Source organism: Enhydra lutris, unplaced genomic scaffold (assembly GCF_002288905.1).
Source record: "Enhydra lutris kenyoni isolate GAN:26980312 unplaced genomic scaffold, ASM228890v2 scaffoldscaffold10, whole genome shotgun sequence".
Classification (NCBI taxonomy): domain Eukaryota; kingdom Metazoa; phylum Chordata; class Mammalia; order Carnivora; family Mustelidae; genus Enhydra; species Enhydra lutris.
The window spans coordinates 12,476,642-12,499,771 of NW_019154094.1; the positions used below are offsets into that span (position 1 = coordinate 12,476,642).

The 23,130-nt window shown below is 46.3% G+C and overlaps 1 protein-coding gene across 1 annotated transcript in view; it reads left to right on the forward strand.

The window, feature by feature from the left end:
• Positions 1-23,130, forward strand: part of LOC111144138 (calcium voltage-gated channel auxiliary subunit alpha2delta 3) — an 868,443-nt gene that overhangs the window by 686,661 nt on the left and 158,652 nt on the right. Inside the window, exons 19-27 of the mRNA XM_022498297.1 lie at positions 2,348-2,419; positions 2,687-2,748; positions 4,101-4,168; positions 6,714-6,759; positions 6,918-7,015; positions 9,397-9,490; positions 12,739-12,834; positions 18,405-18,526; positions 21,124-21,204. Of these exons, the coding sequence (XP_022354005.1) occupies positions 2,348-2,419; positions 2,687-2,748; positions 4,101-4,168; positions 6,714-6,759; positions 6,918-7,015; positions 9,397-9,490; positions 12,739-12,834; positions 18,405-18,526; positions 21,124-21,204 (739 nt within the window). The remainder of the gene's footprint in view (positions 1-2,347; positions 2,420-2,686; positions 2,749-4,100; positions 4,169-6,713; positions 6,760-6,917; positions 7,016-9,396; positions 9,491-12,738; positions 12,835-18,404; positions 18,527-21,123; positions 21,205-23,130) is intronic.

Below are 23,130 nucleotides of genomic sequence, written 5' to 3' on the forward strand. Positions count from 1 at the left end.
CTTAACTCTGTGCCTCAGTTTCTCCACTTGTAAAATAAGGAAAATGATGCCTTATTTTGAGGGTTTTACAACCTGTGTCTGGGACATTGTAAAAGCTCAAAAGATGGTATCTGTCCATATTATCTGGGCTTTATAAGACCGATCAACACAGTTACATAGCACTTGACACGATCCCTGGGGTCTGGGAGTCCTCGCTCAGGAAACTTTTGATGGAATGAATGAAAAGGAGGAAATGGAGCCACGGAGTGGTCACAGAACAAGGGTGTCATGGGTAAGACTTGAGTGTTGACACCCTGGGTTATTTCTCTTTGGTGGCCTGCCTCTTTTTTGGTCTGTGCCCACCCACAGCGGGTGAAGAGCAGCAGTTTTAATGCAGGAGTTGGGGGGAGGTCACAAAGTCCATGACTGGTCCATGAGCAGCACTTACGAGCAATGAAATCTATTAAAAGAGGAGACAGCGGAGAGCATCCCAGAGGAAGATACATTTCTCATGTGCCTCATAGTCGAAGTTTGAAGAATGTTGGTTTAGAGCATGGGCATCTGTGTCAAGCAAACTCGAGCTTGAATCCTGGTCTGGCATTTGAAGTGGGGGAGGGCGGTAGTGACGATGATGGTGATGGTGGTGGGGACGATGGTGGGGAACAGCTAACATCTACTGAGTGCTTAGGGTGGATGAGACACTCTTCTAAATATCAGCTCATCTACTTCTCACAGCAGCTCTGTGAGATGCGTGCTGTCAGGAGTTCCATTTTGCAGAGAAGGAAACTGAGGCATAGAGAGAGTAAGTGATTCTTTCATAAGCTCTGGCTGCAGAGTCCTTCACTACAGCACCGTCCTGCCCCACATGTAGGTGGTTAGTAAGTGTAGTCCAAAAGAGAAAGACTGGACTCGTCAGTGACCCTGGCCTTGGAGCCGCCCAGCCCTCACCAACCCCCACCCCCACCCCATGCTGCTTGTTCGGTGCTACTGGGAGTTGGGGGCGGGGTGGTACGGACTCTCCGAGAAGCTTACCTAATCTCCGACCCGCCTGGGGAATGTGAGAGGGGAAGGTCCCAAATGGCTTTAGGCAGGCACCAGAAAGAGGAAAAATGAAAACCATGTTCAAGATAAATCGAGCCGTTCTTAAAAGTTAGAAAGTAGACTTAATTAGGACCAGCTCTCCCCATCCAAAACCACAAAAGTTAAAATGGGAAAATATTTCCAGAAATGCCCATTATGTGTTGTTAAAAAATATCTAGAGTAAAATATATGTTTTATTTTATACATGCCTCCAGCTAAAAATTATGCTTTTTACTCTCTCTCTCCCTCTCTCACAGAAGATGGGAATGTGAACCCAAATCTAGACGGCCCCGAATCAAATTTAGGTTGCTTGCAAGCTTTGCAGTTTTCTATCGGCCAGATCTTAGTCAAGCTCCTCAGAGGAGAGAAGATGGAAGAGGATTGGGGGGGGGGGGGGGGGGGGGAAGCCATGGGGCTGGGAAAGAGCCTTTCCTGACAGGCTGTGGCCTGTCAGCATTTGCTCCTCCTCCATTCACTGGCATCTCCCTCGTCTCTCATTGGTGCCCACGACGGCCCATCTCTCATCACGGCGTCTGCGGTCCATCTCTGAACCCACAGAAGGGCCGCACGTAATTAGAAGAGGTCAGCCGGGGAAGTGGGGAGGGCATGAGGCTTGGTGTCCCTAGATGGAACCTCCAAAACTCAGTTACCGGGTCCCCCCTTCTCGGCTACCTGTTGCTGTAAAGCAAGATTGTTAACCTCACCAGGTTTCTCCGGGAGCATCTGAAGATGCTTCGTGCTATAGAAAGCGAGTCCCTGTCTTCCAGGTGGTTGGTCTTTAAGAAAGCAAAGAAGAGAAAAGAAAAACTTATTGTGTAGAAAAACACCTTTGACTTGGTTCTGTTTTGAAAAATGATTTCTTCATGACAAATGAATAACCCTTTTGGAAAATGTGACTTGTCCCAGAGATGTTCTTGCTTCTAGAGTGTTTTCACGCTGGGGGGGCTCGGTTCCCGGACCCTCGGGCTTCATCCACATTATGGGTGCTGCCCTGAGGTTCCCAGGAGCACCCCCAAATGGAAGTTGACAGTCATTTATTGTTGTTAGCCTCTCTCCCCCGGCAGGGCAGCTGGATGTTTATTCTGCAGGAGCCGTGTTTCAGAGGGCTGAGCCCAGCATGCTGTCTTGGAGCCATTGTGCCCACCCTTTGGTGGGGACACAGCCCAGCCCTGTCATAGCTCTGTTTTGCACAAACCACCAAATGTCTCCCGAGCTGGAGGACACAAGATGTCCAGATAACATGCAACCGGGGGAAGAGCTAATACCAAACTTTCTTTGATCATTTTAGTTAAGAAATGCCATGGTAAACCGGAAGACTGGGAAGTTCTCCATGGAGGTGAAGAAGACAGTGGACAAAGGGGTACATTTTTTTTTTTCTCAAACCTTCTTGCCTCTTAATTTAAAACAACCCACTGTGAAAAATTAGCTTTGAAAGCTCTATCTGGAATAAATATCTTTCGCTGAGATCATTTTTCTCTTGTCTTTACTTATCTCAAACGAGATTCATGTAGTACTGTTAACCTGATCATAGTGTGTCCATTTGTTTTTATTTTTTTCTGAAAGCTTCACCTAGCAGACTAACCGTATTTTCTTCTCTCTACGACTTTTTTTTTTTTTTTCAATCTAGAAACGGGTTTTGGTGATGACAAATGACTACTATTATACAGACATCAAGGGTACTCCTTTCAGGTAGAGCTGACCATAATACATGGACATTCCATCAGATCCATCAGTTGTGTTTGTACAAAACCTGCTGACGCTCTCAGAGCTCATCATCTGAAGATAACCAAACACCCTGCCGAAAGGCTGGAAAGAGTGAGGAAGGGGCTTTTCCCAGGCTGCTTTTGTTTCTGTTTTCCAGAAGGGGGAAGACGGTTCAGGCTCACCTAGGAGAACTCACTCGATTGGTCATGGCTTTTGCATCTCATTATCAAGCAAGTCAGCTTTGGGGGTTCCAGCTAAGGGTGGAGTGGGGGTGTTCAGAGGGTTGCCAGGTCCTTAAGCCATCTGGCTCACTTGCTGTCCAGTGAGCTCCATTTCACCTTTTATTTCCATGATCAAGCAAGCCTGTGCACGAGGAGGTAGCATACCCATCCCTCCATGTTGTGCGTCCATTTTAATTTCTCCGAACTGTCCTTCTGTGCCTGTCTACCTCTGGATCCTGTTACCTCTCTGTGACTGTCCTGAAAGATGGCTTGGCCTCATTGCCTGCTTTTGGACGTGCATGTGGCCTTCTAGAGGCTCCTGCTATGATGCCCTTAGTCCTGTAACACTTATTTAAGAAGTTATTTCTGTGGGGCTGCTTCACTCCCGGACCGATGCCTCACAGAGCTGAGGAGAGAAAGAATTTCCTGACTCTCGATGAATCAGAAAAATAAATTAGGGCATTGTGTTGTCGTAGACTGCCAGGGATCCTGAGTTTGATTCCATTTGGAAGCAGAGTGGTCGAGGGAACCCGTGACCACTAAGTGGGTTTGCTGCATGAAGAGACTATGTTTCCAAAATATATTCTCTTCCTTTAGAAAGTTGCTTAAATCAAGCCCAGGAGAAGGGTCGGGGGAGCATCTATTAGACTAGAAGCCCAGAACACAATAATGTGGCCACACCCTAATGTAGGGAAAGTTTTCATTTCATCCTTGAGAGGGGATTCATTTTTCCCAGTTGTAAACTCTAGGGTCTGGAAAGCCCCATGGGAGGCTGACTGGGAGGCAGGAGCACATAAGGTAGTGGTGAAGAGCAGGGCACTTGGCTCTCCCGAGGGCATCCGAGAGAAGGGCGAGCGGTTAGTTGCGTCTCTGAAAACGCATGTGGGCAGCCAAGGGTTGCCGGTGCGTCCAGGAAGACATGGCTTTGAAGCAGCTGAATGAACCTCAGAAAAACCAACACCAATGATAACCAGTGGGGTTTTGAAAGTAAACTGTTGGGACAGTTGTTGACAGAACGTGAGATGGAAATGTGAACATGGAAAATAAAAAGTGAAATCACAAGTCTATTCCAGTCGATGCCATGGGTTTCAAGGTCTGTTTTGTTTCTCTGCACAGCTTAGGTGTGGCGCTCTCCAGAGGTCACGGGAAATACTTCTTCCGAGGGAATGTGACCATTGAAGAAGGTAAGATGCCGTCTTGACCTGTCTTATCCTTCCATCCTGGCCATTTCACTCAGCTAACTGTCCACTTGATGGGAGCTCGCCTTCTGGATGGTGGGACACCCCAAGCCCCCAACTCGTGGTGGCCTTCGTGATGATTTCATTTCTTTCTCTTCTGCTTCAATTCACAAAACTGCTGAACCAACCCAGGGTATCATCCACCGACTATATTCTTCCCAGGCATAAAAATCGCTTGCAAGAAAAATACAAAGTAGTATAAAAATTCAAGCCCAGGGAGAATACCATGGAAACAAAGATATGCAAGCCTTAGTCTCCTACACAGTCGAGCCACAAATCTTGTTTGTGCTTTAAGCAGTTCAAGTCCAAGGGGAAATAGGATCATTTGGATGATATACACAGGTCCGAAGGAATAAAGAGCAATTTGAGATTCCCAAATCCTCTTGTCTTCATAAAGCTCAGGCACATCTAAACTTCCAGCAAGTGGTAGCTGTCGTTCCAGCACTTTAAACTTTAAAACCGCTGTCATGCCTGCAGCATCCTTTGCCACGAGCCAGTAACTCAGTTCCTCAGAGAAGGGACCTTCCCTGGTATCACCGGCTCACAGGGAGGGTGAAGCTGACCTCTCAAAGTCTCTGCTCCCCGAGTGGCCCCGGTAAGTCACTCACCCAGTGTGGGTGTTAGATTTTACATCTCCACGAAGAAGGAGCAAGACCAGACCAGGGCTCTTCCTGAGTGTCCCCAGAAAGTATGGCCAAGAGCAGGAAGGTCGGTTATGAGCCAGTTTTAATTAGTTAGGCCTGGTTACAAGTGCATGGGGTGAAATTCCAGAAGCTGGACCCTCTCGGGGCTTACTCTGATGATGTAGTGGAGAATGAAGAGATTGGCACTTCCTGAGATGCCAAGTTCCACAGCCAGCTTCCTGGGGTACTGCCAACTAGTGTGCATTGTTTTACAGGTGTTAGTTTTTGTCTCCCAAATAATCATAAGGTCTTAAGGACAAGGAAGGAGATTGAAAGGTTTTGTTGTGCCCACTAATCCATCACGTGGTATCTCTTCCCAGAGACTAGAAAGAGGGAGCAGGTAGCTTTGTAACTTGGGCAAGATACTCAACAAGATGTGTTCTCAGAAATCTTTTTTTTTTTTTTTAACTTCTAGAATTTTCTGGATGAATGAGCCATGTGTATATCACTCTTTTACTTCACAGCTCCCATCACCAACAATATGCTATGTATTTTAATCTTATTTGTGTATCTCTTCCCACCACTAGAAGACAGATACCATGAGGGTGGTGATTTTGTTGTGTTCACGGCTGTAGTCTCAGGGCCTAGAATAGCATCCGGCGTACAGCTGATGCCTGGAAGGAAAGCAGGAAAGGGAGCAGGCAGGGAGAAAGGAAAGAAAGGATGGACAGAGGCAGGCAGGGATGGCTGCGTAGATTACCGTGGGGACTCGTCACTGTCCCACTTAACCCTCTCACGGAGTCCATGGGTTAGGCTCCATCATCCACACCTTCTGACTAATCGAACTGAAAGAGTTGAAATGACACCCCCCAAATCATTCAGCCTGTGGGTGTTGGAGCCAGGAAATGACACTTGGCTCCCATGTGATGATATTCTGTCCAATGTGCTCCCTACTTCCTATAAAATCAAGCAGGAGTGTGCAATATTAGGTCTAGTGTTTTGCTATTTATGTTATACATTTGTATTTGAGGAGGAAATTGGCATCCTGAGTCCAGTACAATACCGTTGGCCATTTGGGAAACTCTGACCCTCTCCAACAGCCTGTATACACCATCCGAGTTCCCGCGGTCATTACTCAGAAGTGTGTGTCTGCCGATGAACCTCCAAAGGGAATTCACGTGAAGCTATAATGAAAGAAAGTGGTTCCACAGAGTTAGAGTGGTCTAGAACGTTCTGTTAAAAACTCCCCAATTCCCTGCAAACCCCAGTGGTCCCAGCTACCTTTGTGGACCCACGGCTCGTTTTTACTTAGGATCCTGTAACAACTAGCAATGTTTCCTGGTCAAAACCAGTTGAGTCTTGGCAACTTCCTATCGTTCAACCTATCGTTTTGCCCTCACAACCACCCAGCAGTTAGGGACTATGATTATTCCTGTTTTGCACATGAAGAAACTGACATGTGGAAAAACAAAGTAACCTGCTGACCTCACGCCTGAATTAAGCGGCCCAGCCCAGCTCCCTGCGCGGGCTGGGCGGGGCTCCAGCGTCGGTGTTTGCACCATCATACTAAGCTCGTCTCCGGGACTCGCTGGCTGTATTGTGAGTTCACGGAGTTCAGCCTTTCCTGGGTTACTCAGCCTGGGAAGGCGCCAGGTGGTGGGCGAGGGAGATGGAAGTGGGGAGAGAATGCTGCATCCTTTCCTTTGTTCGGAGTCCCACCTACGGAGCCGGATCTCTTTGGGGTTGATGCCTACTCATCACCACTCCACGGCCCGTCCCTCAAAACTTGAAGCACAAGAGAAAATAAGGGCTGTTGGTGACCCATGCAGGTGGTCCTTACTCATTAACCCTTTCTCCTTGACCTCCAGGCCTGCATGACTTAGAACACCCCGACGTGTCCTTGGCAGATGAATGGTAAGAACTAAACCATCCTTCATCAGCACGGGTGTCGCTTGCTCTCTTTGATTTCGAGTCCTCTGTACTCCCTTCCAAACCCTCCCGGCTCAAAGGCAAAGGAAGGCGATACCACAAATCCTCCCATGTTCTTGTTTTGGCCTCTGTCATGGCCTTAGGTCCTACTGCAACACTGACCTACACCCGGAACATCGTCATCTGTCTCAATTAGAAGCTATTAAGCTCTACCTCAAAGGCAAAGAACCTCTGCTCCAATGTGAGTGTGCTTTCAACATGTCCTGTCCGGGTATGCAGCCATAGTGGGGGGGGGGGTGCTCAAAACACACTTCCCCTCAGCTTTCAGGGGAAGCTTTGCTTTGGCTGGGATTATCAGCCCCATCAGAGCCACCCAAATGTCCGCTTCCTGTAGGAACAGGAGGAAAAGCAAGGGCTCCTGAAAGTTACACAGGATCCCTAATCCTAGTCCAACCCTTCACATTGGATTTGTCCCCCTACCGGACCATTTTAGTCGAGCGCCTGAGTAGCATGGAAATGTTATCACTGGGAAGGGACTGTGAATATGTGCTCCGTTATTTTATAAATGAGAGATGAGGGCAGGAAATAGGACTCCTCTCGGCCCATGCTCTAGGTCTGGTTCTCTCTGGAGCGGGATCGCCAAGTAGAGGTATTACCTCTTGAGGCATATAGGCCGCTGCCTGTGCTCCTACCAAAGGCCCTTGAGGGCGCTCACTGAGTCAGGAATGGTCCGTGGCTGGTGCAGAGGGGGCAGGGAGAGAGCTGCAATCCTGACACTCATCCAGTGCACGAGCAGCCCCTGGACGGGCAGATGAGTTCCAGCAGCTAGTCTGGTCAAGGAGAGATTGGCCACCAGTGAGCCCAGCAGCTGCCCCTACCCCTAGCCGGTACCACTTCCTCAGTGATGGGCGCAGTCCTTTATGGGTATTACCTCACAGAATCCCCACAGCAGCCCTGTGAGAGATATCGGGAGGTTCATCTAGCTTCTAAACTATACCTCTGTGGAATGGATTGACTTTTTGGCACAGGCTCCAGAAGAGAAAAGATCAGATGAACATCACATAAGCCTCATTTTTCATTTTCTTGGACTGTCTGAATGGCATATTTAAAAAACAAAGGTACAGGGGTGCCTGGGTGGCTCAGTCTGTTAAGCATCTGCCTTCAGCTCAGAAGGGAAGCCTACTTCTCCCTCTCCCTCTGCTGCTCCCCCTGCTGGTGCTTGCCCTCTCTCTCTCCTTCTCTGTCAGATAAATAAATAAAATCTTTAAAAAAATGTTTAAAAAATAAAAAATAAATAGAAAACGAAGGTATAGAGATAATATAAAAAATTTGCCTTTACCATTCAGCTTTATGAAATCTTAATATTTTGCCATATTTCCTTTGGGTACTTTTAAAGGAATGAAACATTACAGATAATATTAAATCCCCCAAGTCCCCCTGTACAGTTCCATTTGCCTCTCAAAGAGAATCACCCCCACTCCGAACTGGTCCCTTACCTCCCACGGATCTATACTGTTACTTTCTCTCTATAGTTATCTCTTAACAGTATGTACCATTATTTTCATTATTTTGTGTATTAACATTTATATATGGTATACTATCTGTATTACCTATGGTCTAATGTATGTATTGCTCAAGTTGTGTTTCACTCATGGCATTTTGAGATTTATGTGTTGCTCATTTACCTCTGATGCATTAATTTGAATTACTCTCCGGTATCCCACTACATAACACTATCTCAGTGTATCCGTTGTCTTTCTGATGATGAATTGTTTTCAGTGTTTGCTTTTACAGCAAAATGCCACTTCCTGAGGGACACAAGCCGAGGGGAGGAAGTGATGATTAGTTGGCCCCTGGTCTGGACTCCTGATATCCCCCAGACTCCTTAGCATCTCCGGCAAGAGTCCTTTTGGATAGGGTCAGATTCCCCACTTTAGATTGGGGTGGGGGAACCACAAAAACAAAAACGTTTTATTTATTAGAGAGAGAGAGTGAGCAAGAGAGCACAAGCCAGGGAGAGAGGGAGAGGGAGAAGCAGGCTCCCCGCTGAGCAGGGAGCCCAATGCAGGGCTCGACCCCAGGACCCTGGGATCATGACCTGAGTTGAAGGCAGACGCTCAGCTGAGTGGGCCACCCAGGTGTCCCAACAAGAACCTTCTAAATGGAAGGAATCACAAAATAGGAGTGTTTCATTATTACATCCCTTCCTCTTCTTACAAATGACGGGGAGCAGGGCCCTGAAGAATTGCAGATTATGACAGAGGACAGAAACAGGGACACACAGAGTGAACTTCTAAGGCAAGCTGGTCTGCGGCGCGAACTACTTCGTCGATGAGACTATCCCTTTACCGTCATCTCCCTCGAACGCTTTAGGGGCCCCCGTGGTGCTGGTGTATCAGGTGTCGGAACTGTTCAGTATTTTCAGCTGGTGGGAGGTAAATGCATAAAGTGGGAGAAAGCCGCCTGCAGTTCCTAAGAAGTGATCGAGGCGAGCCCCTCGTGTGCCCCCCCCCCTCGCGGGGGCCCCAGCCACAGCCATTTTCTCAAGTCTGCCCCTCCCAACAGGTGATAAAGAATTGATACAAGAGGTAGCCATCTACTCAAGTCTGCCCCTCCCAACAGGTGATAAAGAACTGATACAAGAGGTCCTGTTCGACGCCGTGGTGAGTGCTCCCGTTGAAGCCTACTGGACCAGTCTCGCCCTCAACAAATCTGAGTAAGTGTTTGCATGTGTCCCCCTTTCATGGTCATTTCCCCACAAGCCGTCCGAAATATGGTTATGGTTTAAAGAACTAAACTGTTTTAGGAACTTGGTGTTAAAGTGCTTTAATTTTCCCCAAAGCTCCAAACCACAAGAGCTCGAGCAGATTAGCGGCTCGGGCTTGGGTGGCAAGCTCCTGGGTTTGACATATAATTTGAGTTTTAGCGTTACATGAAATGTGGTGTGCTGAGGTGGGGGGGTGCTTCCGAGGGAGCAGGAGGCAGAAGGAGCACTTAGCTTCTTGCCTGCCGTGGCTCCTGCTGCTTCACAGTCTGGAGGGGACTTGGGATCTGGGCCAGGCTGGGTTGTAAGTAAGATGGGAAAGTAGGAGCTCTGTTTCATGAGGGTGTCAGGATATAACCCTGTGGTTTTAGTTTTAAAGCAGAGGATGTGGGGAGAGGGGGCTGGGCAATGGTCATTGTTATCAAAGGCTTTTGGCTCCATTCCTTTCTTCACCTTCCCTTTTGTATATTCTCTTCTATCCTATCTATCATTCATTCTGTTCTCATTCATTCATTCATGTTCATCCATTCATTCATTCACTCACTCATCAGATACTGATTGAGTGTCTGTTACCAGCCAGGCACTGGACTAGATGTTGGTGAAATGGAGCTAACTCAATCAAACATAGTTCTTGCCATCATGCTGTCTGTGGTGTGTAGTATGCCAGATTATTAAGAATTGTGATAACTACCTTGAAAGAAGTGTAGGGACATGTAGAGTGTGACAAGGCCTAGAGTGGAGATAAAAGACAAAAGGTTTTTCTGGGCAGAAACCAGTTCAAGGGTTAGGGAGCATTCTAAGGAAAATGGAGCAGCATGTGCAAAGGTCCTGAGGTACAATAGTATTCGACACATTTGAGGAATTTAAAGAAGGCCAACGGAACTAAAATGTAGAAGGTAAACTGAAAGATGTTGGGAAATGAGGTCTTAGAGGGGCCAGATGGCTCAGGCCCTTGGGAGTCAGGTGAGGGATTCTGGAGTCTATGCTATGAGTTTTGTGAAGTCATTGAATGATTTTAAGAAGGACTTTTGAGGGCACCTGGGTGGCTCAGTGGGTTAAAGCCTCTGCCTTCGGCTCGGGTCATGATCCCAGGGTCCTGGGATCAAGCCCCACATAGGGCTCTCTGCTGGGCGGGGAGCCTGCTTCCCTTCCTCTCTCTCTGCCTACTTGTGATCTCTCTCTCTCTCTCTCTCTCTCTGTCAAATAAATAAACAAAATCTTAAAAAAAAAAAAGAAGGACTTTTAAGATTTTAAGAAGGATATGATCATAATTGCATTGTTAAAGAATATCTCTCTACTGCTATGTGAAGAATAGAGTTTAGTGGCATAAGAACAGTGATAAAGTCTCCTACGGCATTTCAAGGGATTTTCCACTTGGACAAAGGCAGTGGCATAGAGAGGAAAGATCTTCTTGTGCCATGCTTCAGAAATGAGACCCCCCACCCTGACCCCGCCCCCAACCCTGATTTGATGATGGATCTGCTGAGTGAGAGGAGGAAGGCTGAGCTGTCAAGGATCATTCTCGGATTTACAACACGAACACCTATATAGATAGTGGTTCCATTTCCTAGGACAGGAGACAATGAAAGAAGACTAGGTTTGGGATATTCAGGCATGTCCAGAGTTCTCTTCTAGACATTTTAAGCTCAAATCTCCCAAGTGGAGATGTAAGACAGGCAGTTTACTCCAGGAGTCTGAAACCCCAAAGAGAGATTACTGTTCTCATTATACTTGGGGGTGTCCTTGGACTGCTTACGTACATGGTTCTTATTCCCTGGGTAGGTTGGGGAAGAATCAGAATCTTTCGTGCAATTGCATTCTCTGGTGAATGTGGAAATATTTCTTTTAAGCTCTCACGAAACTCAAAATCCTGTGCAAAGATTGCTGATTCACTCCTAACACATGCTAAAGATTTCCAAAATGGTAGCTTACTTTGTAGTCCACATCTGTAACTGATTGGGCAGCCTGGCTTTCCAGTTTGGGTAGGCTGCAAACGAAACAAATGCATAGTGTTGGTTTTTATTCACCCCTTAAACACTAAAAGGTAGTATTGGCCACTTTGACTCCCATCCAAGATCAAGAAACCAAATGATCTTATATTAAAGATGACATGGATAGTGCTTCGAGTCAAATTGCTACTAGCATTTAGGGAAGGGAGGCAAAGTGAAGAAACAGTATTCTCTCCATACTTTTATTGTAGAATGAAATTATGTATGTGTGGACAAGGACCATTTGCTTTTTTGTGAAGGGGCGGGCATTGTGAACATCCTGAACTTGCTCAAACATACACAATTTGCCTTGAAAGTGGAAGAAAATATCTGCAGTGAATTTTAAAATAAGTTTTCTTTGATAAGGCCATTCTTAGGGGTCCTGTGCATGGTATCCTACAGGGCCATTTGAAGAAACCATTTTTTTACTCATCTCTTTGGGGGTGGTGGTAAGAATAAGCCTGTGCTCTGGTAGAAGGTACAAGATGGTGACCTGAAATGGTGTAGAATTCAGGTCCTAGACATTTCTAGGCTGTAGAACCTGCAGACTGGATTCCGTGGCTCAGTTGCTATTGTCACTAATGACGGATTCCACTAATAAGATTCGATTTATTAGGTCAATGCAAAAAGCTTCCTCTAAGCATTTTCGTCCTCTCCTTTAAGTTGTTCCCATTCCAGCCTACTGTCCTGAGTTTGCACCCAGAACCCTCAGATAGGTGTGTTTATTCAGTCTGGGCATGCATTCCTCATGGTGCTTTGGTGTTCTTAGTTTTTTTTTTTTTTTAAGATTTTATTTATTTATTTGATAGAGATCACAAGTAGGCAGAGAGGCAGGCAGAGAGAGAGAGAGGGAGAAGAAGACTCCCCGCTGAGCAGAGAGCCCAATGCGGGGCTCGATCCCAGAACCCCAGGATCATGACGTGAACCGAAGGTAGAGGCTTTAACCCACTGAGCCACCCAGGCGCCCCAAAGGAGTTCTTAGTTTTTTGTGCAAGAATTACCACAGAACTTTCGTGAGGGGTGAGATTGCCTTCTGTCCTTGGTGCATGCATGCATCTGTGTGGGTATGTTTCTATAATTTCTTTTAAAAAGTTCAGGTTTCAAAACTGCTATTTCATACAACATTCCATGAGTCTTAAAATGCAAAAGCCATTATCTGCGCACTGGAAGCATCCCCCACCCCCCACCCCGCTGTCTGCTGCTGTGTTTCAGAAATTCTGACAAGGGCGTGGAGGTTGCCTTCCTCGGCACTCGTACCGGCCTCTCAAGGATCAACCTGTTTGTCGGGGCTGAGCAGCTCACCAATCAGTAAGTAGGAAGGCTCCTCCGCAGGGGCCCCGGGAGATGCTGAAATGGGAAATTCAAAGGGATGCTTGTGTTTCTTGATTCCACGAGCTGTAGAAATAAAATTCAGGCCGCCCCGGGCCTGCTGACATTGTTCCCCTCTGTTCTACCACGGGGGCCCCAATGTGTGTGTTCACCTGCCTGTTGGCCTTTCCACAACCCTTTGTTCTTCACGCTCGCTGGCTTCTGTCCACCGTCCTGGAGTCCTCTCCCGCGCTGGTGAGTCATTGCAGGATCTGGCGATGGTGGGGCGGCCGGGGCAGCAGACAGGAGGAGGACTCCTGACAATGGCTCCAGGGCAGTCAGCTGCTCCGCGGTTCTGCGGAGGAATTCCTGCCTGTCCGAGAATCAGGATTTCAAGTCTGTTGTTTATTTGTTTGTGTATATGCTTTCATAAACCTCGGAGCCTCTTCTTGGGCCTGAGGGCCGCGGAGCCCTACACCCGGGAGTGGGCAGTCTGGTGGGACGTGGGTTGGACAGCATTTCCTTGTGCTTCCAAAGAGACCCAGATGAACAGCGGGCCTGGCTTCCCCGAGTCCAGGACCCAGATGCCCTTGGAAAGCACTGCTCAGCCTCTGTGTCTACACTGAACATGAGGGTCTTACCACTTCAAACTGGTGTTGGAGCGGAGCTGGAGGGAGCTTGGGAAGTCTTTTCTGACCCTATTAATGTTTCTCAGTTTTTTGGTTTTGTTTTGTTTTGTTTTGTTTTGTTTTGTTTTCTCTGAAGTAAGAGGCAGTTTTAGGCCAGGGACGAATCTAGTCCAAAATTCAGAAAGTTTGCCAAGTATGGATGGGAGGGTTCAGACATCGCCATAGGACCTCACACACCCTGACCTAGGGATACCTGGGGGGTGAATAACGAAGCCGCAGGCCGGCCACCAATCTTAAAGGGGCTGGCCCCACGGAGACCCGAGCAGGAGGTGCTCCTGCCCCAGCAAGCCCCACTCAGCAGTGCTCTGCCTCTTAACCGAGACCCCGACTGCAACCACGTGAGATTATAAACCAAGTCTGGTAAATGGTGTATCCGTAGATCTGGAGATGGTTTGTGACCTGGCTTTCAATTCCTGCTCTTTCTTAGCACCTCAGATTTGTCATTTAGGAGGTTGGTTGCAGTTGTGACTGGATTTTTTCCAAGCCCTCTCTAGCCCTTTAGCTCTGCCCAATTGTTTTTCCAGAGGGCAAGTTCTTAGAAGGACTAGAAGTGTCGAGACACATATCACCTTCTCCTTTTGGGACCTAGAGAGACAGAAGGAGACACAGAAACGGACTTTCTCATGCTCAGGAGAAAGGCTGTTGTTTGTCTTGAGATTAAAACAGATAAACCAGAAGAACCACCACCACAACAAAACAGAACACCTTGCTAGTCTGACCTGTAGATCACACTCAGGACTGTTGGGGGGAGCACCTGGCTCGGCCCACTGGTTTGCCTCTGAGAAATGGCAGTGGTGATCTCCCTGGGTTCTTGTGAGCATCAAAAAAACTATAGACGTAGAGCCATGTTGAGAAGCTAAAAATACCTGCAGGCACAGGTTAGTTCTGCTCTCTGTGACACTACTACTGTGACCCGGAGTGAGTAGTCATTGGATATCAGGATGGATGAGATCATTTTCTGTCTTCAAGAAACTGATACCATTGGTTCATATGGAGACATCTTGTGGCAAATTGTGCCTCTCTGTGTCCATATATATTCATATAGAGGCACAAGGGAATCGAGTTCTGTTGTCTGAGAGTCTCGTACCTGTCTACCCCATTCAAGTAAATGGCATTTTTTAAAATTTAGATTTATTTATTTGAGAGAGAGAGAGAGAGCCAGCAGGGGGAGGGGAGAGTGGGGCAGCCAGAGAGGGAGAGAGAGAATCGCAAGGGGACTCCCCACCGAGCGTGGAGCCTGACGCGGGGCTTGATCTCACAACCCTGAGCCAAAATCAAGGGTTGGACACTTAACCAACTGTGCCACCCCAATGGCAAATGGCATTTGTTAAGACCCAACCATTCAGATACACTCTCAGCCAGGGCTAGAAAGCTTTTAGATGTTCTGTGTTTTCAAAGAAGGCATACAGAAAAGAGTGCAAAGTGACGGCGGGGAGGACTAGAGACTATGAAGCCCTGCGCCAGGACTAACTGGTCCTAGCATCAGTCCCTTACACCGCAGTTCCATCTCCCAGCACCACCACCTGCTTTTAGAAGCACATTGATTCTCGCTCATGGCCCCTGGACTTGAGTTCATGGCCCCATGTCAGCAATGAATCTTGTGCCTTCAACCTGGCCTCTTGGAGCACGTGTAGGACACATGTAGACGCAGTGATGTCAGCCTCCGCAGGGTGTCTCTGCTCCTCCCAGAGTTCTGAGTCTAAGAGATGACTGCTTCATACCTTTCTTGTGAACCACAGAGAATTCAAGAAGCTCCTGAGCTCTGAGAATCCCATATACTTGTGGGAGCTATTTTCAGTTTCTAGCCTGTGTTCCGTAAATCTGATAGAATCGTGGTAAGTATATTTTTTCTTCCCAACTTGTACATGAAGAAATGGGGCTCAGAGACTCATCCTGTCTCACACACCACCACAAGAACCCCTAGTATCCAGAATAGGCTTTCATCCTCCCCAGACGAATCACTGCTTGGTAGGTGTCAGGAACCCGCAAGGTTTCCTGGCAACCAGACCCTCTGCTGTTAACACCAAAGCCAATGGAGATGGAGACTCCCGCTGGCCACCCTGGGTGCCAGCAGGGGCTGGTCGTGGGCAGCAAGCACTGGACCCTCATTATGCAGTGTTTCAAGCCTATCACTTGCTGTCCTCAAATGTGCCCATCAGTCTAAGTTATTTTCCCACCTTCCGGGCCTGGAAAAGGGCTCCCTGTAGCACCGTTAACTGCTAAATGAGAAGGGTGCCTTCCTCCCTGTGGTTATATGCATCCTGTCATTGAACAGGACCATCGCAAGTGAAAATGCATGGTGCAGTGTGGGAGGCGGCTGTCCCTTCTTCCCGGGGCTGGGCAGCAGAGTCTCCTTCACACACCTGTCCAAGTCAGGTTTAGGAAGAATCTCATGTCTAAAGAAAAAAAAAAATGCAAAAGCTTACATTTCAGAATTTGCGAGTCGTATAGATTTTAGGGTGAGAAAGCATTACCACTGAACAGATCAGTGCCAGGAGGAGCTGGTCTATAACCTCAGTCCCGAGAATTCCCACACCCTGCACTCTGAATAATTCAGGTCTGTGCACCATCTCAGCCCCGCTCACAACTCCACAGATGGTCTTCTGAATGACAGCAGAGAGCCTTTACATGGGAACATGGCCATACGGACGAGGAAATTTGAAAGAATTGAGAAATCCTGTTTAGAAAAGATGTAGCGGACCACTTTGAATACTTGAGGAGATCGTATCAGAATACGAGATTTGATTTATCATGTGATCATTAAGCATACGATGAGTGTCTGATGAGTGCCAGGCCCTGGAAATGTCAAGAAAAATAAGGTCTCTGCCCTTAGAAAGGAATTAGGACATAGTAGTGCAAGTTAAAAGGAGGCATATGTCCATGCTAAGAACTTTAAGGGTGGCCTCCAATGGTATGGCTTTCCTCTGGGAGTGAGCTCTGCATCTTAGGAAGAGATCAAGGGATCACTGGTTGGCCATACCCTAAAACTACAGAAAGCTTTCCTGAATTAGAAGCCAATTCAAGTAGTTTCCAAGAACCAAATAATCTTAACTTAGCATAAATTCAGCCATGCTGTAACAATGTCGAATATTTGAGTATTTGTCTCCCTTGTCTGTGGGATCCAACTCCGCACTGTAAAATGCTAGATAGAAAGTAGTGCCATTTCTGATTTCATGAGTGGCCTCTTCCCTGCATACATACTGTCTCCTGATTGTTCTCCCTTCCTGCAAGCCCTCTGCAGACTGTGGGCTAGCAGGGCAGTTCCTGAGTCCTACTGTATGTGTGTCTGGAGAGGAACAGGAAGGAAGGGAGGAAGGAAGGGAGCAAGGATCTCTACATGACCAACTCCTACCTCTGTTACACTTTTTCTAAGAAAAGTAAAAATCTACTTAAGAAGTTGCTCTTCCCAAGGATATGTGATCACGTGTGAATTTTAAGGCAAGACAGAGCTTTCTGAATTCCTTTATCTTCAGATATGATTTCTGGAGGCTTTGTTTGTTTGCTTGTTTTAGATGCTAAGATAGTCCGTTCACTAGATATACTAGGAAAAATCATTTCCCCCGCTGGCAGTCTGATTGCTGGAGTTCTACAAGGTATTTGAGTAATTTGGGGTGCACGGTGTTAGGTTCCCTCTGCACTGGGAAAGACAGGCTGGGGTTCTGGAAGCCAACACCATTTTTACCCAACAAAGATGGCTGGGACGCATTGGCATCTGGCTTTTCCTTGCTGAGTGATGCCAGGATCCTCCCCTCCCTCTCCTCCTCCTTTCCTCCTCTTCTCCCTTCCCTTCCCTCTCTTCCAGTTTTATCGAGAAATAATTGGCAAACACAACTACAAAACTTTCAGATGTACAGCATGATGGTTTGGGTTATGTATATGGTAAAATGATTACCACAGTAGGTTGATTTAACATATCTCATGAAGATAAATTAACGAACAGGAGAAAAATCCCCCTGTGATGAGAACTCTTAGGATTTGATTTAGTCTCTTCACACCTTGACTGTGGGTCCTGCAGCCGTGTTAGCTATAGTCCCCTTGTGCTGTGACAGCCTTAGGACCCACCTGCATTATCCCTGGACGCTTGGACCTTCTCACCACCATCCTCTCATTCCCCTTGCCCCCATCCCCTGCCTCTGGTGACCACAACTCTGGTCTCTTTTTCTGAGTTTGGTGAGGGGTTTTTTTTGTGGTTTTTGTTTGTTTGTTTGTGTTTCTTTGTGTTCCATCTCCACGTATAAGTGAGCTCATACAGGATTTGTCCTTCTGTGTCTGATTATTTTACGTAATGCTTTCAAGTTCCATCCATGTTGTTGCACATGGTAGAACTCTATCATTTTTTATGGCTGAGTAATATTCCATTGTGTGTATTCGTACCACCATTTCTCTTTCCATTCATCCATTGATGGACACTTAGGCTGTTTCCCTCTCTCGGCTGTTGTAAATAATGCTACAGTAAGCAGCAAATATCATTTTGAGTCAGTGTTCTCGTTTGCTTTGCGCGTATTCCCAGCAGCAGAATGGCTGGGTCAGACGGTAGTCTTATTTTTAAGTTTTTGAGGATCCTCCATACTGTTCTCCACAGTGGCTGCTCCAGTTTCCATTCCCACCAACAGTGCACAAGGGTTCCCTTTTCTCTGCGCCTTTGCCAACACTTGCTGTCTCTCATTTTTTGATGACAGCATCCGAACCGGTGGGAGGTGATACCTCACTGTGCTTTTGATTTACATTTCCCTAATGACCAGTGGTGTCGAGCATCTTTTGGTGTATCTGCTGGCCATTGGTATGTCTTTTTGGGAAAATTGTTTATGCAGGAACATTGCTCATTTTTAAATTAGGTTATCTGTGGCTTTTTGATGTGTTCTTATTCCTTTCCATTTCAAGGGACTTCCTGAAAGCTGGAGACAAGGAGAACATTTTTAATGCAGATCATTTCCCTCTCTGGTACCGAAGAGCTGCTGAGCAAATTCCTGGGAGTTTCGTCTACTCCATCCCATTCAGCACAGGTGGGTGTCCTTGTTGGAGGTGGGGGGGTCTGTCTGTCTGGTCCTGCTGACCCAGGCATTGCATGGAGGGTGTAGGGGAGTTGTCTGAATGCTGGAGCAAGGCAAGTTCTATCTTGACAGTGAATGCTGAATATTGGCCTAGCAGTGAACCATCGACCTGTCCCATAAGTATAACGACCCCAAGTAAAATGGAGCTTTTGCTTAACTAGAGTGTGCAAAGAGTGTTTCTGGAAGTAGGACTGGTATTTTTTTACTGTGTGGAATTGGAGTACAGACATCTCAGTAGATTTTTTTTAATGTTGTCATGGCCCCACTTAGAGAAGATTCAAGGAGGCATAACATCCTTTGCCAGAACCTTCAGTGAGTCACACTACTTTGGAGGCCCACAATTCCCCCATCAGAAACCAAATTGATTCGGATCCACATGCGGGAGGGAAGGCTTAGAGATTATGCGTGTAGCCTTGTGCTCTCCTGACAGAGGGTTACGACCAAGGAAAAGCACATAGCCAGTGATTTTTCTAGTCCGGAGATTTTATAATTTAAAAAAAAAAATTTAAGGTTGCCTCCCTCCAAAAAAGAACTGAACACCATCTTATATCAACCAGGTTTAGAAGCAAAATAAACTGAAAATAGGTTTTAATTGCCCTTGGCTTTTTCTTATCTCTCATAGCTGATACTTTTGGATGCCCATTTTCTTTAAGACTCTGACTATGCTTTGTAGTTAACTTTGGAGGTGGATAAGACCTAGTTCTATAAGCTTGGATTGCTTTGGACCATTCAAACTGTACTTACGTTTTACCTTAGAACCTCTCAACCTAGTCTTCTGCAAACATTCCTAAATCAACCCTAATGGGGGTTCTCTAGTGCTTCGTGTCCAAGTCCCCTCCCTGATTCTTAGCTTCGCTCATTTCCATGAATGAACACATCTTCAGAAAGAGCGCTTTCAAAAAATTTGCAGAAGACATGTTGACAAGAGTTCTCAAATAATTAGGTGAATAGACTCATTAGGAAGAGGGTCATTAACGAAGCTGGTCAAGGAAAGGCTAAATGTTACTGTAGAAATTCCCTGAGCAGGTGTAATTTTAGAAGCGATTATCTTAGATTCTTTCCAGGATCGAGATTCTTGGAGTCTACTCCTTCATATCCACACCCACACACGTGTGTGTTCTCATAGACAAATGTCCAGGTGACTAAAGCTCTTTCTTTGTGTCTGTTTGATGATGCTTTATTGTCAAAAATATCAACTGGGAGACAGTGAACTTTCTCATTCTGCTGCAAACCTATCCAGGTCTTCTTTTATCATGTAATGTCGTGATACTTTCTCTTTCTTGATCTTCTAAGAAAAAAATAGAACTTGGCTTGCTAGAATTGGGTTGGAAGCATCAAGTTATCCTTTTTTCTCACAGGATGGGTTTTGCTCCAAGCTGGACAGGGAGAAGGAGCCTTGGGAAATCAGAGTTATGAGCGATCAGCCCCTGTGTATGTTTGCTTTGTTACTTTTCACCATTTTCCCTATAGAAACTTACATCTGAGAAAAACAAATTCTGGTTAATTGGGACTGGTGTAGAGTTGGTTTTCGGCAAGTGGGATTTTCATTGAACTTTCAATGAAATCCTATAATCAAGAGGAATTTACCTTGTTCATGGTAAAGTTAAGGATGACTTATCTTAGGAGATTTCATTCTTCCTTTGGATTTGGAGAGGATGCTAAACATTAAGTTCAAGTGTTGTGGTGGAGCTCTTCCTCATTTTTTTCTACTGTGCGTTGATTACCTGTATGCACTGGAAAAGAAATTAGTCTTTATTACTGCTTAGACTTGAGCCAGGAGAAAATTCTCAATTGCTTTGGTCATAAGTGTATTCAGATTCAGGTCTGCCTTCTCCCTGTTTCCCAATTCAATTGGATTCCATTCCTCAAAACCTTTTATAAGGCAAGCATTGTACTAACAATGATTAACCCAGGAGCTTTGAAATTTCTGCTCAGTGTCTTTCAATGTATGGGTATTAGAATCATTGTTAGTAAATGAAAATCTCTTAGTAGTAATGCCATATTGTTACCACATTAATAAAAATTTGAAATGGGGATGCCATTCTGAGTCTATCTCTGATTGGAATGGGTTTTGCTAAGAAAAACTGAGCTTGAAATTAGAATTTTATAAGTCAGTAAAGTCATCACCAACAAATGAGAGCTGAAGTTCCCGATGCATGGAACCATTTCAAAACCTTATCTCATGTAGCCCTCCGCGGCTATATTCAGAGAGGCAGTGTAAATATGTCACTGACAAGAGTAAACACTGTAATTAGGAACCACAAATCATAAAAAGATGTGTTCCCTCCAAGGGTGAGTAATAATTTTGATGTGAAGAGGCTGGACACCCCCACCCACTGCGGTGGTCAGAACTCGGTACACTAATTCCCCTAACTGAAAGGACTGTCTCCGCAGCACCTGTGGCCTCACAGAGTTGATCTACTCTGGGTTCTGGGAACCAAGCACCATTACCCTCTGCTAGGTTGGTGACCGTAGGCCAATATGATTATTCTCTTAACCTATGCACGTGACTCTCTCTAGTTTTGTCGTGATGGTTTCTCTTCTTTCAGGAATCGCCAACAAAAGCAACGTGGTGACAGCGAGTACCTCCATCCAGCTCCTGGATGAACGGAAATCTCCTGTGGTGGCAGGTAAATGATGGATTTTAGTCAATTTATTTAATAAACGTGGCCTCCATTTGATCTGGCCAATCAACTGCTTCTACGCGGCGTGTCCGTTCTTCACAGAGTAAGTTTTGAAAGGAAACAAAAATGAAAAATTACTTCCTCCTTAGCTTGGTGCCATCATTACAGTCCCAGGCTCTGACAGCCGGCTGTGTTGGATGGAACCACGGGAATCTTTCCCAGCACCCTTCCTCTTAAACTCTGAGCCAGTAAGAAACTGTTGGTACACACAGAGGAGAATTTCTTGAACGTAGGCAGCATGCTTGTTTAAAGTAAGCTCCAGAGCCGAAATGTGCCTTTTGTGAAGAGCCCGAGATTTTCACCCCTCTCCTCCTGCTAAGGAATTGGAGTTAGATGTATGTGCAGGGGCCAGGTTTGGGACCAAGAGAAAGCCAAAATGTTTCATGAGGTAGTCTTGAGTTGTCAAAGAAATCCTGTCTCTGGCTTTTGCCATCTCTTTCACTCTCAAGGGTGGCAGTAGATGTCTGTGGTGGCTGGGGGCTTTCGTTGATGACCTTTTGGCCTAAATTAGGGTCCAAAACTGCCCCAAGTGTTCCTTGGAGGACAGCTGACGACAAAAATGGAGTCTGTAAGTCTGTCCGGCACCTCGTCTATTTCTGATATTGGTGGAGCCATTGGTTGGTGGACGGGATGGGCAAGACCCTCCAAGCACCATCGTGATGCTGGTTAGATTTACCAAAGGGAGTTGTTCCATTTCTGGGCAGCCTCCGTGAATAAGCTATACTGTAGGGGGACATTGAACATCAGATATTGTGTCTTTGCACACTGTGAATATTTGTAGGAAGGACTACGAATGGAGCAGACATGTTTGAAGTGGTGGTTCTCTGGCTGGGAAACAATGGGCTCCTTTCCCCACTTTATTTCTGACTTAGCCTATGCATCATAATTGTATTAGTAGGGATTGAAAGGTCTGGGGACAGTTGCCCTGGTTATTCCTGGCTTGTTGGATAGGGGAAAGAAGACGGTCTTATGTATCTGACTTGTATAGCCTCTTGAACTAGACAGACCTGTAACTAATCAGCCAGGAAATAAGGACTCTGGGGATTCACGGCAGCTGTCTTCAAATTTTGTCACCTAGCATCTCCTTGAAGAAGAAAGTAGGAGACGGGATCATTTAACTCAGTAGGGTTTACTTTTGCTCAAAGGAGGTGAGCCTTGCTTACCCCTAGGGTGACCCTTCCAGCTAGTTCTGGAGGCTCGTTATCTCCTTGGATTGGGGCCACTCCCACAGCAGCTGTCAAAGGCATGGTCTGACCAAAGTGACTGTGCGTCTGTTTGGAATTTTCTGAAAACATTTTCATTAGATTTCTCATTCAGTCATCATGAAGAATGTTCTGTGTGGGCCGTAAGATCACTGTGCCCAGCCCAGCCACCCCAGTCCAGGCTGGCAAACCCAGCTCAAATGTTTCCAAACACCTATTATTTCATAAATGTCTGGCTGAGTATGGGTGAAATGGGAACTCAGCCTGGTACTGTGCATGTAGTGTGGAGGAGAACATGAGTTTTCCAGATGGTTTGCTGATCTAAACTGGTCTACTGTGGAGTGACATGGTTGCCCAGAGACCACAGGCAGGTCCTGAGACACGCTTTGGCCAACTGTGAGTGGGTGGAAGAGACATCCTGCTGTTTACTGCTACTCAGTGTGTATCAACCAGTCCCCATCTTCAGAAGATAATTACAGAGCAAGACAAAGAAGCAAGGTTACTCAAGGAACTGTATTTAATGCTTACCTTTCAAAACTGGTGGTGATTAACCTTCTTTTGAAGAGTGTGTTTGCTAGACGTAAGTAAAACAGATTTGATTGGTCTGCTCTTGAAGGCCGCTGGGTTGCGGCACCATGAAGGCAATGACCTGAGGAGGACCCTTCCATCT